At 44.3% G+C, this 17,468-nt stretch overlaps 1 protein-coding gene across 1 annotated transcript in view; it reads right to left on the reverse strand.

The window, feature by feature from the left end:
* LOC143817283 (cyclic nucleotide-binding domain-containing protein 2-like) overlaps window positions 1–17,468 on the reverse strand; it is a 297,967-nt gene that overhangs the window by 149,156 nt on the left and 131,343 nt on the right. Inside the window, exon 7 of the mRNA XM_077298552.1 lies at window positions 6,473–6,635. Coding sequence (XP_077154667.1) covers window positions 6,473–6,635 — 163 coding nt within the window. The remainder of the gene's footprint in view (window positions 1–6,472; window positions 6,636–17,468) is intronic.

The following is a 17,468-nucleotide window of genomic DNA, read 5'->3' on the forward strand; positions in this document are numbered from 1 at the left end:
ACGTCTGACGGGACCAAGGGTTCAGGTGTCCGTATCACACTATTGTTGACAGTGAACAGTTTAGCGAGCGTGGCATACTTGGTGAGATGAACCTCTTCCTCCCCACAATTGAGGACCCGTACGGGCACCCTCCCCTGGTGCACGTCGACCACCCCCTGGGCTGTCAGAATAGTAGGCCTATTGTCTGAATATACGGGTTCTAGCAGGGCCTGGTAGTCCTTTCCCCTGAGGCCTATGGCTGCCCGACACCATATTAACATTTCACTCCTGGGGGGTATCGCAATGGGGTTTGAATCACTCACAGTGACACGGCCAATCTCACCACCAGTCAGCTCTACCTCCTGTCTCTGCATCAGAGCTCTGATTTCTTTTTGCAGGGCACGTTGTTCGCTGTGGCCAGCAGTTTCGGCTACCTGTTGCAACAAAACAATAACTTCTGCAAGACAATTTTCTATAACATTGGTACCGATAGTCATCATGGGATTACATTCTCGGCGGTCAATATCAACAATCACAATCCCCTGGGCTTTCAATTCCACCCGCCCCACTTTGATAGTGGCCTCTTTATACCCCACTTGTGGCAATGGTTGACCATTACTGGCTATTATGGTGAAATCGTCATCGGGGCCACGAGTAATATCGGTGTCCTCCCAATACCGTTTATAGAGTACATAAGGCATAGTCGTCACCTGAGAACCGGTGTCCAGCAAAGCATTCAGGGGGATGCCGTCAACCACTACAGGAAGAACTGGTCGCCCTCCAATGTATTTGGCTCTCCAATGCTGTGGGCCTGACCGTCCTATTCCTGGGGGTTGGCCCTTTGCCCCAGGGGTTGCTCGTTTAAAGGACAGTACCTTGCAAGGTGGCCCACCTGATGACAGCGGCGGCAGATGGGTCGTCCATCCTCATGGAAGCGATTGTCGGATCGGCCTCTGGTCGGCGGGGTCCTCCTCTGTCGCATCCAAGGAACATCCTCCGGTCTGGTGGCCAGCTGGATCTTCTCCTTGGGGGCCTCCTGTAGGGACCGCACCGTCCGGGCCAGGGCAGCAACGCTCTTGGTCAGCTCCTGCATCTGAAGGCGGAGTCCTGCAGAGGAGTCGTCTTCTAAGCTTTGGGCATCGGCCTCGGCGGCGACTGGAACATCTGACGCCACCTCCTGGTGGTATGTGAGAGCGGGACGCCTGGGAGGTGCTGCACGGCTAGGCTGTCGCTCCTGCCATGCCTGGATAGCTTTATCCTTGAATTGCGCAAAAGTCAAGTCTGGATTTTGCATGGTCAGGAAGTGCAGTTGACCCCTTTGGTGGCTGCACAGGAGCCCCTCAATGAACCGCTCTTTCAGGAGTTTATCCTCATCCTGCATGCTGTCAGGGTCACTCTGCTTAATGGCCCGCATCACCTCCTGAAGATTAAGGGCATAATCCCGTAAGCTATCCTGCGGCCTCTGCTTGCACCCATAAAAAGTCAGTTTAATTTCGGTAGCCGTGCGGGTATCAAAGGTGGCTTTAAGCTTTGCAAAAACATGCTGTGCAGTTCCCTTATCCGCGGCGGGCCAGGATTTCCTTTCTCTCAGAGCCGCCCCAAAGAGTTGGTTTGTTATCAGATGAACCTTCTGAGGCTCTGTCAGGGGATAGAACTCGAGCAGGCTGCAGATCCCTTCTTTAAAGTCAGTGAATGTATGTGAATCCCCAGAGTATCGTGGGAGCCAGGCCGCCCCGGGCAGGTATGGCATAGAGAAGGGCATTATAGCCTTTGCGGTAGCGGCGGTGTCCGACTGGCTGATGGGGGCAGCGGGCTCCGGGGCTGCCAGTGGTGGTATTAGGGCCGCGGCTTCGCCCGCTGCGGGGACCGGAGGTGCCCCTGCGTCCACGGCTGCGGCCGCCACCTCCTCTCCTACCGACTCGGACATGGCTGTCCCTTCCTCCCACTAACCTGCTGGAGGTCGGAGTTCCTCTTCCGGGATTGGCGCCTTACCGCGCTTTTCCGTTCCGCGCTTCTTTTGGCCGGTTCCGCCCACGAAGCTAAGGCTCCTCCTTCCGTGCGCGGCAATGGCGAATTTTGGCGGTAAATGACAATACACAGTCCAAGCACAGTAATCACATTAGTTCCAAGGCACACATGACCTGATTCTTCAGGCTTAAGTAAATCCTGTTCGTGACGCCAAGTTTGTAGCGCCCCCACTGCCGCAGGGCCGAGGGGTACCCGGTACCGGGCCTCTGAGTCTCTGCTCTGGGGTTGTCACGGTGGCTAGACCCGGTCCGTGACCCTGCTGTGGGGCGTACAATAAAGGTGGTGGTATAAGATGATGTTATGGTGCAGTGTAATGCCGGTCGCAGTTAATAACGAGGACACCAGGTTGCAGTCTCTTTACCTCTTTGCTGAAGGCTTCAGGTGTCCAATCCAGGGCACTGTTAACCGGGCTGTCTGAGACCGGCCGGTCTGAAGGCACATCAGGAGTCCCCTTCACAGGTGGGAATCAGCGTCTACCTTCTAGCGCCTATGTGTTGTAGTCCTTCCCTGCTGAGCACCCCGGGATAGTCCTCACAACTGCTTCTGTCTGTCTCTGATGCTCGTTCTCTCCGTCCCCCAGATGATATGGCTAGGACGCACCCGTATGACGGGGTAGGCCTGGAGTTCTTCCGGGACTCTAGAGTCGCCCCTCTCCCACAGCTGCCTCCGTTGTCTGCTTAGGTGTTTTAGTGAGACAGCCAACCTATAATTGGCTGTCCGGCCGTGGTTTGAAGTAATGCTTGTAGTCCCTTACTTGCTCGGCGTTCCGGTCACCGACGGTTGCCCCTCAGAAGGATGTTGCCTCGATCTTACAGCACGACTCCTTCTGGTTCTATCACTTCTTTGCTGTATCCCCGTTGCTCACTGGTTTGTGCTATGCTTAGAAGTCTGCCAGGATCCCATCCCTGACAGGTCCTCTCACTAGCTCTCCCCAGTTACTTCTCCCTGTCTTCCTGTCCAACCCCCAGTTTTACCAGAGTGTGAGGAGTGGCCTACTAGATAGAACCACTCCCCCTGGTGGCCGGAGTGTGAAGTGTAGTGTGAGTGTTACCTGATCAGGTGAACTCCTTTAGTGCAGTCAGACGTAACATCACTCCCCTTAGCGGCAGAGCGACATTACTGCAATGACCAGGACTCTGGGGCGCTGTAGATAGATAGATAGATAGATAGATAGATAGATAGATAGATAGATAGATAGATAGATAGATAGATAGATAAATGATAGATTTATAGATAATAGATATATGATAGATAGGTAATAGATAGATAGATAGAATATTCAAAAATTTACAAGAAATTGGAGTTTACAGGAAAAAAATGTTAAGAAACATTCTTCCCTCTATAATGACTTGTATATAAGACAAAATTTTAAAAGGATTTTTAAAAAATAATAATAATTTAGGTAAACCAAAATTGAATCTTTTATATAAAAAAATTAATAAAATTTCAGTGTAATTTATGAAGGAAGCAAGAACTGCCAAAAATAAGGGACTCAGAAACACCCTGTATTAGACATAAAGGGGAGCTTCATATATATTCGGTTCAACTTTTCATGTAGTGGTACTCCTAGACTCATAAAGGCTATGCACACAATGCAAAGCCAAAACAAAAATATAAGGAGGCTCATCCATAGACCCTTGAAGACAACAACTGGAGGGCCTCATTCAAATATTGAAGATTAAAAACACTTTATGTGCTGCTGTCATCTGCTAAAAGTTATACACTGAAGGAAATGGGGCCAGACATTATACACTGGGGCAAGGGGGTCGGGTGTAATACACCAGGGGCAATGGGGCTAGAAGGTTATACACAAGGGGCAAGAGCACCAGAAGGGCAAAGGGATTTATTTTCCTATAAGTATATATATGCAAAGAGAAAATAGATGGATAGATAGATAAGGTACAATATTCATATGACTTTATAAGCCTATGTGGCGACGTTTCGGTTCTAAGTCTAAACCTTTCATTGACTTGAGAATTACACCTTATTTTTGCAGTGCACTTCCATTTTTGTCTTAATGAAGAGGCTTGGTAACTACCTAGGAGGCTTGGCACCCGGACACTTTATAGGCTGATGCTGCTTTATTAATCATTTTTTTAGATAGATAAATAGACAGATTTAAGATTTTCTTTGTTAAATGTCGATTTCTTTTTTTTTTTTTTTTTACAATTGACCAATTATAGGCAGTGTGTGGTGAAAACCCCAAGCCATGAGACCATTCTCTAGAGCCAATTAACTAAACCAGTCATTTCTCTAGCTAATGTGATGGAACTACCATACAGCGAGGAAGGCAAAGACAGTTAACTCATTAGCATATCTTCTAAAAAGTATGCAAATCGACCGGAGAGAAGATACATGCCAGCTTTCACAGAGGAGACGACGTGCGGCTGCTAACTTCCCTTACGTTCTCTACTATTACATTGTAATAAGTGCAGAGAAACCCTCGGCTCCAGTTAATTAAGAAGCCCACAGGTATAGAAGTCAGGTGTCGCTAATTAGCGAGCATCCTCTCTACAAGGATGTATCATGCATTCTCTCCTCCTCATCATTGCGCTCTTGGAAATTTCTTGAAGCTGTGGATTCTCCAAGGTCTGAGCTGTCATTTGGGAATCCAGGAAACTGAACTTCCTTTCTTACTGAAAGTTTTGCTAAAAGATTTGAATTAATTAACTTCTAAGCCCCAATAATTCTGTTCTTGTTCAGTTCTTGGAAAGATTTGCTTTGCCAGACTTTAAAAGTTCCACATTGGCTCAAATATATGACTTAAAGGGGTTCTCTTAAAAATGGCATTTATAACCTACAGGATAAATAATAACTATATGATCACTTGCGGTCTGGCTGCTGAGACTCATGCCAATCCTGAGAACGTGGGACCTAAATGTGTTAGTAAAGTAGAACTTAGTATGTGCGACCACTGCTCCATTTATGGTCAATGGAAGTGGTGGTTGCACATGCTCCATTCAACGAGGGGACTTTGGGCACCTACATTTACGGGACTGGTGGAGGTCTCCAATCGTCACATAATTATTATCTCTTATAAATTCTGTTTAAGGGAGTGGTTATCAGTCATTGTTCAGAAGGAGGAGGTGAGCTGTGACATCATCTATTGCGATCTATGGATTCTGTGTTATCTACTGTATATAGAGGTGTTATCAGTCATTGTATGGGAGGAGGAGGTGAGCTGTGACATCACCTATTGTGAATGGTGGATCCTGTGTTATCTACTGTATATAGAGGTGTTATCAGTCATTGTACAGGAGGAGGTGAGCTGTGACATCACCTATTGTGATCTATGGACCCTGTGTTATCTACTGTATATAGAGGTGTTATCAGTCATTGTATGGGAGGAGGAGGTGAGCTGTGATATCACCTATTGTGAATGGTGGATCCTGTGTTATCTACTGTATATAGAGGTGTTATCAGTCATTGTATGGGAGGAGGAGGTGAGCTGTGATATCACCTATTGTGAATGGTGGATCCTGAGTTATCTACTGTATATAGAGGTGTTATCAGTCATTGTACAGGAGGAGGAGGTGAGCTGTGATATCACCTATTGTGAATGGTGGATCCTGTGTTATCTACTGTATATAGAGGTGTTATCAGTCATTGTATGGGAGGAGGAGGTGAGCTGTGATATCACCTATTGTGAATGGTGGATCCTGTGTTATCTACTGTATATAGAGGTGTTATCAGTCATTGTACAGGAGGAGGTGAGCTGTGACATCACCTATTGTGAATGGTGGATCCTGTGTTACCTCCTGTATATAGAGGTTTATCAGTCATTGTACAGGAGGAGGAGGTGAGCTGTGACATCACCTATTGTGAATGGTGGATCGTGTGTTATCTACTGCATATAGAGGTGTTATCAGTCATTGTACAGGAGGAGGAGGTGAGCTGTGATATCACCTATTGTGAATGGTGGGTCCTGTGTTATTTGTTGTGTAAAGGTATGTTGCCTGTGATTATCATCTTGCCTGTGAAGATATTGAGACTACTGGAAAGTCTTCCTGAAGGAACAAGAAGCACAAGTCTAAAATAGTCCTGGTGGCCAGTGTGAAAATTGCAAGATTTCTATTTTTCTTTTTTATATATAGATTGTGATATGAAAAAAAAAAATATTGCCAAAAATGTTTAAAAAATAACTTTAACACAAAAACCTGATGTAAAAAAGGGGTCAATTTCTGAGGATACATTCCCTTTAAACAAAGTTTCTTTGCTGGAGTCTCAGGCCGGGCACAGGTAGAGCAATGGCACCGAGCCCTGCTTTGTGATTTTTGTGTGAGAGTTTTCATTAAGGCTTCATTGACTGATTTTAAATCAGAGCGAAGCCGGCGGACGTTTCCCCAGTGCACAGGACATAAACTGGAATGTATTACTCATTATAATTTACAAACATCCACTTATCTGCAGAGCGGCTTATTCTGACTCTATCACGCAGACGGCATAATAAACAACGACCACGTACCCCAAAGTACTTCCCTTTCTTTAGGAAGGCCACTGTCTTGGAAAAATGCTCCCCTGTCTTCTTACTGCTTGACACTTTGGTGACTACCGCCATGCCTGAGAGAATCAGGTAGAAGTTCTGAGCGACGTGACCTTGCCTTATGATGACTCTTCCAGGCCCAAAACTACAAAGCAAATTAGTGCAATTTGTTAGCAATGAAAAGCACATCTAGACGGAGGAGTCGGGGCTGTTTAATAGCCGAGCATTTCATAAATATTAATTTGGCAAAGCACGTTAAAGACATCACGCTCCATTCTAACAACTGTCTGGCACTCGTTCAATAAATAAGAATTAGCAGAAACTTTGAAACTTTCCCTTTTTACCATAACTTTCTTTGATATGGAGTTTTGCCAAGAACGTCTCGGTTGCTTAGCATTTCTGATACTTAGGGAATATTTATTTTCAGAGGCTTGTTCGAAATATCTCGAAAAGACGTGTCCCATGGGTGCACTGGAAATGATGTACATAGCCGATTTCTCGATGGCTACACCTTTCATTTCAAAATTAATAGAAACCCAAATACCAAAGTTTACGTTCCAACCTCGTAGCCACACGGTTCTTCCTACGTTAGAGTTGTCACTAGTGATGAGCGAGTATACTTGTCACTTGAGATTTCTCGAACATGCTCAGGTGGTCTCTGAGTATTTGTGAGTGCTCAGAGATTTAGTTTTGGTCTCCGCAGCTGCATGATATGTGTCTGCTAGACAGCCTGAATACATGTGGGAATTCCCTAACAAACAGGCAACCCCCACATGTATTCAGGCTGTCTAGCAGACAGCTGCGGAGACAAAAACTAAATCTTTGAGCACTCCCAAATACTCAGAGACCACCCGAGCTTGCTCAGGAAATCTCGAGTAACGAGTATACTCACTCATCACTAGTTGTCACCCCTACTGTGCCAGCCATAGGAGTAAGGTCATTCGTGGTGGCACTGACAAGGTGGTAGTGAGTCCATAAACAGAACAGGCATGCAGCTGCTAAGGCTTTTTAAGTTGACTGTTAGGTGGGATTATGAATTTTTGCAGGACCACAGCCTAATCACCTATGAAACTGCATAGCTTCCAACTGTCCCGGATTCAGAGTGACTGTCCTGATTTAAGGGCACAGTCCCGCTGTCCCGGCAAGTCAGCGCAGCTCCTTACACTGTGTTAGTGGCCACGCTTGGTATTGCAACTCTGCTCCCTTTAACTTAGTGAGAGGCCAAACTGGGAATGGCCACCAGATGTAGAAAGCTGTAATATTCTGATCTACACACTGTACATAGAGCCACCAACAGACCGGAAGAGGGCAAATCGTAGGGGCGCCAGGTGTCAGACCCTCACCTATCTGGACAGGCCATCAATATCACATCACTGGACAGCCCTTTTAACTATCAGCCGCCATGTTTTCTGGCCTTATACTAATAATAACAATAGTTATATCACATGTGGCCCTATGCTAATAGTTAAAACACATTGAGCTGGATTTTGGAGTGGGTTTCCTTGTGACATATAAACGCATGTTCACATTGGCCATAAAACAGACAAAACCTACAAGATACAAAATGAACATAAACCCTGCCGTGACTAAATAAGTAAAAAGCAAAAGTGCATTTACATAACATAGGGTTCTTAGTAACACTGTTTTTTTTTATCACAAATAGCATAAAAGCCAACCCACCACAGCATGGTGATCCTATTCGGGATGGTAGTGTAGGACTATCCTGAATAGGGTCACCTTGCCATGGTAGCATCTCCGCAAGAGAAATTAACATGCGACGGTCCTGAAAGACGCACCTCATGTCAGTTTACTCGGGTGATCCGCAAGTGCACAAAGGTGCACAGTGGACATGAGATTTCTAGAAATCCCATCCATTATGCTGTAACATTTGGCCTCTGCGGTTCCGATGCTGCATAAATGCACAGTGTCAACACCGAATCAATTCCTAATCATGGGCACGTACCCTTAGATACTGAAACACCTACATCTCAGAGAGTGTTCTTCACTTGGGTCGATATTGTGAAGGGGGTTTTCTTCACCATTGAAGAGATTCTGTGATCATCCACCATGGTTGTCTTCCATGACTTCCAAGTATTTTGAGTTCACAAGCTCTTTGTTTTTGTGGAATGTACCAAACTGTTGATTTGGTCACTCCTAACATTTTTGCTACCTCTGATGATGTTTTTCTTATTTTCAGCCCAACGATGGTCTGTTTCTCTTCCATCGAGAGGTCATTTGATCACTTGTTGTAGGTTCACATTTAACAGCTTCCAAATGCAAATGTCATGCCTGGAATCAGCTCCGGATATTAATTGATCATGGATTAATGAGCAAACAGCTTATGTAGCCTATTAAAGAGCTGCTTAGATAATTGTTTAATTACTTTTGGTCCCCATAAAAAGAGACAGCTACATATCAAAGAGCAGAAATACCCTTGCTCCAATTGAAGTACAGTTAAATTAAAGCTGAGAGTCTGCACTTTAAGTCCATATTGATTATATAACTATATCTTGAATACAACAGCATATTGTATAAGTATATGCTCAATTACATCACTCTCTGTCCCTTGGGGGTGTTAACAATTTAATGAGTGGGAAGTCAAATAATCTGGGTGGATACTGAAGAAAATCTTTGTGAGCATTTAAGAGCATGTAAATTTTGCAAAAATACTCAAACCTGAGAGCCTAGGGCTTCAGGAGCTTCTCTTGGGTCAACACTTGCAACTTTGCAAAGACAATAGAAAAGAACAGCAAAAAATAATTAAAGACAACAGCTGAAACCACTAAATAGTCAAAAGAAAAATGGAAAATCTCTCTTGTTCACTACATAAATTACTATCAAGCTAAGGAGATGCCAGCTGAGCATAATTCTTCATGACGTGTTGGCCCAAAACCACTGTCCATTGTAGAATTTTGCATTCCGAGATTGACTTCATTAAGCATCAACATTAATTTTTTCTAAATATAAAGCGCCCGGCTTCATCCAGACATTAGAACACCCACTGTATCCTGAAGAACAAATCCTCGATCTCAAAGACTGGAGATGAAACTAGGTCACTGTATTTCATGCACGTTAGAGTCGTTCTGTTTGATCATGGGGAAAAGCTGATTTAAGCGTCTGTCAGACATTATCAGTCTTCCCAAGCCTGTGAACTCCTTACCGAGCTCCCTCTGATAATATGACATAACAATGGAACAAACTTTTTGGAGAACGAGAGACAATTAACTTCTGCTTAATTATCTCAAGTAGAATTCCTTTTCTCTCTTGGCTTCAGTCAATGATGCACTCAGGGCTGGATCATAGATAGGTCAAAAGGGACAAAAAGGAGCCTTTACTACTGAGCACTGGAGTGACTTTCAGGCATAAAGTAGATATGCAATTTGCTTTTTTACTTTTTCTTTCTTGCCAAGATGTCTACAGAAACAGTATGTATAATAAATTATGTTTCTCTATTATTAAAGCTTCCATTAATTCTTAGAACTGAGATTTTTAAATAGTTATGATCGACTAGATGGAATCTTCTTCCAAAAAGGTGAATTTCCCTAAATTTTATATTACATACTGGGCAAAGTTTGAAGAGTGGCCTCATGAGTCTGTCCGTCAACCAATATGGAATAAAGTAAGAAATACAGTCAAAAATACCAAAAATAATCAACTGTGATGTCACAGATGTAAAAATATCACATAAGCAGAAACCAAGCCAAAATGAATTTCCATCAGAAGTCGATATAGGTTGCCAGAGCCATTTTTCCTCCATGGAGACACCTCCATTACTGGAAAAATCGAGCAGTGTTTTAGGCAAAAAACATACATTATAATCACTTTATGTCAGAAATTTGCCACCTGATGGGTTTCAGCAGTTTATCAGCAAACGTTGTTAATGAGACCTTATGAAATGCCACTATAAAATGTCAGAATAGTGGCATTTATAAAAGAGAAGAGTTCCCAATAGAAATGATCAAAATTAGAGCCCATTATGGTGCCCCTTTTTGCCACCCAGGATAGGAGGAAAGTTCTTTGTTATCCATCCGTACTCTTTTAATGTATTTTTGACCAGTTAACCATTTTGTTTGCTCACAAGATAGTTCCTCTGGGGAGGGACTTCCTGTGCAGGTTTTCATCACCCTGGTGCAAGAAAAGGAAGTAAAACATCCAGGAGTTGAACACCTCTTTATGGTCCTAAAGGAGGAGCAATTTTTGTACTATATTCACCCTTGTGTTAGAAGACCTCATCTTGGTTGATTGCATATATTAGGTGAAATAAATATTGAACTCGTCATCAATTTTCTGAAGTAAATATACTTCTAAAGGTGCATTTGACATGAAATTCTCACCAGATGTCATTAACATCCCATCCAATCCACACAGGCAAAAAAAATCAAATCATAGATGTCCATAAATTAAATTAGGTGTAATAATGAGAAATGACACAGGGAAAAAGTATTGAATCCCTGAAAAAAAGAGAAGTGCATTGAAAGCTATGACACCAGCTGAAATCTATCAGTAATTAGAAGGCAATCATGCCTTTAATAATACCAGCTGGTTCAAATGATGCCAAAACATATATAGAAAATAGGCTAAAAAGCCGCAGCCAGCTCACCAACCAGACCAACAGGCATGGAACACGGGAGTTCGTCCTGACCCAGACGTCGAGCATGAGTAAGACCTATATTGGTCGAAACGCGTTGCCATGATTTTTACAAGCACCTGTCTGGTCCACTGATGTAAGGATTATGTTTTAACCATTTTGGATAAATAAAGTTTTCACCTGTTTTATCGGAGCTGGAGTACCTTCGTGTTTTGGATTTGCTGGTTCAAATGATGGCCTTTAAAAAAGGTATCTCATTACCAAGTTGCCACACAATAAATATCTCATGATATGTTAAACCATTGAGTAGAGAGGGGCGAACCCAAACAGTAAAGTACGGGGTCCGTACCAAACACCTACTGTTCAGGCACGGACTGCACCAGGAAGTCCATGTTGCTGTTCAGGTTCGGCACCCCTAACACCGGGTGTTTCTCGTGCTGTCATGTGCATGACAACATGGCAAACACTGCCTTTGATCAGCGGTTAAATCATTATTGCCCGTCAGACAGCCGCAGTTCCCATGCTATCAGATGACAGAGTAAGCAGCTGTGATCTGAGATAAAAAGTTTACTTCAGTCACTGGCATTGGCTGATGGGACTACTACTCCCATCAGCCTATGCCTGCAGCTGCTAATAACAGAGATAGCAGGCGGCGGTTGATGGTAGTATGCACTTGCACTCTAAATAAATAATAAAAAAAGCAGCATGGGCTCCTGGGCTCCCCTGTATTTTTGATAACCAGCCAAGCAAAACTGAAAGCTGCGGGATGCAACCCTCAGCTTTCAGCTTTAGCAAGGTTGGTTATTAAGAATAGAGGGATCCACATGCTGTTTTTTTTAATAATTATTTAAATAAATAATTGGGTCCCCCCTCATTTTTGACAACCAATCAAGATAAAGCAGACTGCTGGGAGCTGGTATTATCAGGCTAGTAAGGGGCCATGGATATTGATCCCCCCAGCTTAAAAATAGCAGCAGAAAAGGTGCATCTATTAGATGCGCCAATTCGGGTGCTTTGACCAGCTCTTCCCACTTGCCTGTGTAAGTGTCAAGTGGGGTTCATATTTGTGGGGTTGATGTCACCTTTGTATTGTCCGGTGACATAAAGCCCACGGCTTAGTATTGGAGAGGTGTCGATAAGACAATCCATTACTAATCCTATAGTTGTATTGTAAGTAAACACACAGCCAGAATAAAGTCCTTTATTTAAAATAAAAAACACACTTTTACCATTTTTATCTAAAAATAACAAACCCAGTTATTCTCACCTAATGTTAATTCCACTGAAACCCTCGTCTCCTGTCATAAAACAAAAATAAAAAACAGCCATATCCCTCACCTGCCAGTCATTCTGTCACATGTCGTAACCCATGACTGGGATTAAACAGTTTTCAACCTGGACAGTGCCAAGATGCGACCATCCTGGCTGAGAACCACTAAGTAATATGATGCTGTGAGCTCAGTCTTAGTGAATAGCGGTGACATCATCGAAGTTACCGCAAGTCACTGAGGCTGCTTTCCCAGCTGGGCCAATGAACTGCTGTGACCTCGGTGAGATCACTGCTAGCACAGTTAGAAAGAGTCTCGCGGTGCAACGTTGAGCTCAGAGAGTTTACCGGTAGAAATATGAGGCTTTTTCTCACTGTGCTAGCGGTGATCTCATTGAGGTCACCGCAATTGGTGCCTGGCTGGGAAAGCAGCCTCAATTACTTGTGGTAACCTTGATGATGTCACCGCTAGTCACTAAGTTTGAGCTCACAGCAGCACATTATTCAGTGGTTTTCAGCCTGGATGGTCGCATCTTCGCACCGTCCAGGTTGAAAAATGTTTTATCCTAGTCATGGATTATGGCATGAGACACAACGAAGAATCGGTGAGGGATATGGTTGTTTTATTTTTGTTTTTTTTACAAGAGACATTGGCATCATTGCAGTTGGGTGATAGGTGAGTACAACTGTGTTTGCTATTTTGAAACAAAAAAGTAAAAGTGTGTTTTTTTTATTTCATTCTTTAATTATTTTATTTATTGTTTATTTTCAGTATAACTACAGTATTAGTAATCCATAGGCTTCTTATTGATGCCTCTCCATTACTAAGCCGTAGGCTTGATGTCACCGGACAATACAAAGGTGACATCAACCGCACAAATGTGAACCCCACTTGCCACCGCCACTGGGCAATTGGGAAGAGCCAGGCAAAGTGCCAGAATTGGCGCATCTAATAAATGCTCCTTTTCTAGGCAGCTGCGGGCTGCTATTTTTAGGCTGGGAGAACCACTATCCATGACCCCTTACCAGCCGGAGAGTTCCATCCCCATGCTGTCTGCTTCAACTTGGCTGATTGTCAAAATATTTAAATAAATTTAAAAAATTGCGTGGGGTCCGCTCTATTCCTGATAACCAACCTTGCTAAAGCTGACAGCTGAGTGTTGTAGCCCGCACCTGTCAATTTTGCCTGGCTGGTTATCAAAAATACAGGGGAACCCTTGCAGTTTTCATTCATTTTTTTAAAATATTTATTTAGAGCGCAGGCCCCGGCTGATGAATACTCCCCTCAGCTGTGCCTGCTCTAGCTATTATTAGCAGCAGACGGCTGTTGGAAACTGCAGCTGTCTGACTGGCAATAATGATTTTACCGCCGATCAGAGGCAGTGTTTGTCGCGTTGTTATGCACATAACAGCGTGGCAAACACTAGATGTTTCTACGCCCATTCAAGTGAATAGGGTCCGGTTTTGGGTCCGGGTACCTGAACCCGAAATTTTTTTAACTGTTCGGCCAAACCCGGCGGACCCGAATTTTCAGGGGTCTACCCATCTCTACCATTGAGCTGTCCCAAGACCTTCGCAGCCTTACTGTAGCAAAACATACTGATAGCATTGGTTACAGAAGAATTTCTAAACTACCGAAGCTTCCAGTAAGCACTGTTGAGTAGGGTTGAGCGACTTTCATTTTTTTAAGATCGAGTAGGGTTTTGGGAAACCCGATTTTGTCCAGAGTCGAGTCGAGTGCAGTCGGCCGATTATCGCTAAAAGTCGGGGATCGACCGAAACACGAAACCCAATGCAAGTCAATGGGGAAGCATAGTCGGCAGTGAGTGGAGGCCAGGAAAACACCTACAGTGCCCATTTTAATGCCAAAAACATCCATTCTTGTTTCTGAAGCTTGCCAATCTTAATTAACTGTATAATAATAGTTGGGCATAGGGAATTGGGGGAAAGTTGTGGGGGGAGTAGGGCTGGCTCAAGTTTTTCGTGGGCCCAGGAAATGCGGACTACGTCACGGCGGTGTTGCAGGGAAAGGTAAGTATTTAAAAGTTGCAAGTGCTGTGATCCTGAGCAAGCAGGGGGGGCCCACTCGTTCGCATTGCCACTGGCACAGGGCCCCTCAAAGTACGGCGGTGTGTTTGCATGGCGGGGGCGCCTCCCACCAGCAGCGACACTTTTGCGTACTCTGAGGGGCCCTGTGCCAGTGACGTCGCCAACGAGTATGCCCCCCCACCTGATGAAGGAACCTGCACTTTCATCTGCACCTTCCTCTTTGTCCCTGTGTAAGGTGGTATAACATGCGGGAAGGGGAACCTTACTTTCAGCAGGGACAGATTCTGGCTGTGTAGAGTACAAGGGGAATGTAGTGGTCTAGGTCAATGTACCAGCAGACTCATTTAGCAGTGGCTGGGCAATGGGCAGGATGAGGAGGAAACAGATATAGGGCCAAAGAATAAAGTAGGCTACATGCAGTTCAAAATTGGTAACAGGACTAAACAGGCGGCATTGCTTTGTTCAGTGGAGTAGCAAACCCAAGAGCAGCAGACACTGTTTCAAGGGCCTAACCACACTAGTAGGCCAAATGCAGTTTAATATCTGATAGTATAGGGCGAAAGCCAGAATGTGGAAGCTCAGCTTTGTTCAGTTGAGGACAACACCAGGGAGGGGCAGACACCTTTAGTAGGCCGGAAAAGCCTATTGCATTTTTTAAAATGGTAATTTGGAGCAGAAGGTTGAAGCTCAGCTTTATTTAGTTGAGGGCAACACCAGGGAGGGGCAGAAGCCGTTAGTAGGCCCTAACCACCATTTTTTTTTTTTTTAAAACCACTTAATGAGAGCCGGAAGGTTGAAGCTCAGCTTTATTTAGTTGAGGACAACACCAGGGAGGGGCAGAAGCCGTTAGTAGGCCCTAACCACCATTTTTTTTTTAAAACCACTTAATGAGAGCCGGAAGGTTGAAGCTCAGCTTTATTTAGTTGAGGACAACACCAGGGAGGGGCAGAAGCCGTTAGTAGGCCCTAACCACCATTTTTTTTTTTTAAACCACATAATGAGAGCCGGAAGGTTGAAGCTCAGCTTTATTTAGTTGAGGACAACACCAGGGAGGGGCAGAAGCCGTTAGTAGGCCCTAACCACCATTTTTTTTTTAAAACCACTTAATGAGAGCCGGAAGGTTGAAGCTCAGCTTTATTTAGTTGAGGACAACACCAGGGAGGGGCAGAAGCCGTTAGTAGGCCCTAACCACCATTTTTTTTTTTTTTAAAACCACTTAATGAGAGCCGGAAGGTTGAAGCTCAGCTTTATTTAGTTGAGGACAACACCAGGGAGGGGCAGAAGCCGTTAGTAGGCCCTAACCACCATTTTTTTTTTAAAACCACTTAATGAGAGCCGGAAGGTTGAAGCTCAGCTTTATTTAGTTGAGGACAACACCAGGGAGGGGCAGAAGCCGTTAGTAGGCCCTAACCACCATTTTTTTTTTTTAAACCACATAATGAGAGCCGGAAGGTTGAAGCTCAGCTTTATTTAGTTGAGGACAACACCAGGGAGGGGCAGAAGCCGTTAGTAGGCCCTAACCACCATTTTTTTTTTTTTTAAAACCACTTAATGAGAGCCGGAAGGTTGAAGCTCAGCTTTATTTAGTTGAGGACAACACCAGGGAGGGGCAGAAGCCGTTAGTAGGCCCTAACCACCATTTTTTTTTAAAAACCACTTAATGAGAGCCGGAAGGTTGAAGCTCAGCTTTATTTAGTTGAGGACAACACCAGGGAGGGGCAGAAGCCGTTAGTAGGCCCTAACCACCATTTTTTTTTTTTTTAAAACCACTTAATGAGAGCCGGAAGGTTGAAGCTCAGCTTTATTTAGTTGAGGACAACACCAGGGAGGGGCAGAAGCCGTTAGTAGGCCCTAACCACCATTTTTTTTTTAAAACCACTTAATGAGAGCCGGAAGGTTGAAGCTCAGCTTTATTTAGTTGAGGACAACACCAGGGAGGGGCAGAAGCCGTTAGTAGGCCCTAACCACCATTTTTTTTTTTTAAACCACATAATGAGAGCCGGAAGGTTGAAGCTCAGCTTTATTTAGTTGAGGACAACACCAGGGAGGGGCAGAAGCCGTTAGTAGGCCCTAACCACCATTTTTTTTTTAAAACCACTTAATGAGAGCCGGAAGGTTGAAGCTCAGCTTTATTTAGTTGAGGACAACACCAGGGAGGGGCAGAAGCCGTTAGTAGGCCCTAACCACCATTTTTTTTTTTTTTAAAACCACTTAATGAGAGCCGGAAGGTTGAAGCTCAGCTTTATTTAGTTGAGGACAACACCAGGGAGGGGCAGAAGCCGTTAGTAGGCCCTAACCACCATTTTTTTTTTAAAACCACTTAATGAGAGCCGGAAGGTTGAAGCTCAGCTTTATTTAGTTGAGGACAACACCAGGGAGGGGCAGAAGCCGTTAGTAGGCCCTAACCACCATTTTTTTTTTTTAAACCACATAATGAGAGCCGGAAGGTTGAAGCTCAGCTTTATTTAGTTGAGGACAACACCAGGGAGGGGCAGAAGCCGTTAGTAGGCCCTAACCACCATTTTTTTTTTTTTTAAAACCACTTAATGAGAGCCGGAAGGTTGAAGCTCAGCTTTATTTAGTTGAGGACAACACCAGGGAGGGGCAGAAGCCGTTAGTAGGCCCTAACCACCATTTTTTTTTAAAAACCACTTAATGAGAGCCGGAAGGTTGAAGCTCAGCTTTATTTAGTTGAGGACAACACCAGGGAGGGGCAGAAGCCGTTAGTAGGCCCTAACCACCATTTTTTTTTTTTTTAAAACCACTTAATGAGAGCCGGAAGGTTGAAGCTCAGCTTTATTTAGTTGAGGACAACACCAGGGAGGGGCAGAAGCCGTTAGTAGGCCCTAACCACCATTTTTTTTTTAAAAACCACTTAATGAGAGCCGGAAGGTTGAAGCTCAGCTTTATTTAGTTGAGGGCAACACCAGGGAGGGGCAGAAGCCGTTAGTAGGCCCTAACCAAAGTTGAAGGCCAAATGCAGTTTAATTTCTGATACTATAGGCCGAAAGCCAGAAGGTGGAAGTTCCGATTTAGACAGTGGAGGACAATTTGAATTAGGGACTGCAGACAGA

Source organism: Ranitomeya variabilis, chromosome 3 (genome assembly GCF_051348905.1).
Source record: "Ranitomeya variabilis isolate aRanVar5 chromosome 3, aRanVar5.hap1, whole genome shotgun sequence".
Classification (NCBI taxonomy): domain Eukaryota; kingdom Metazoa; phylum Chordata; class Amphibia; order Anura; family Dendrobatidae; genus Ranitomeya; species Ranitomeya variabilis.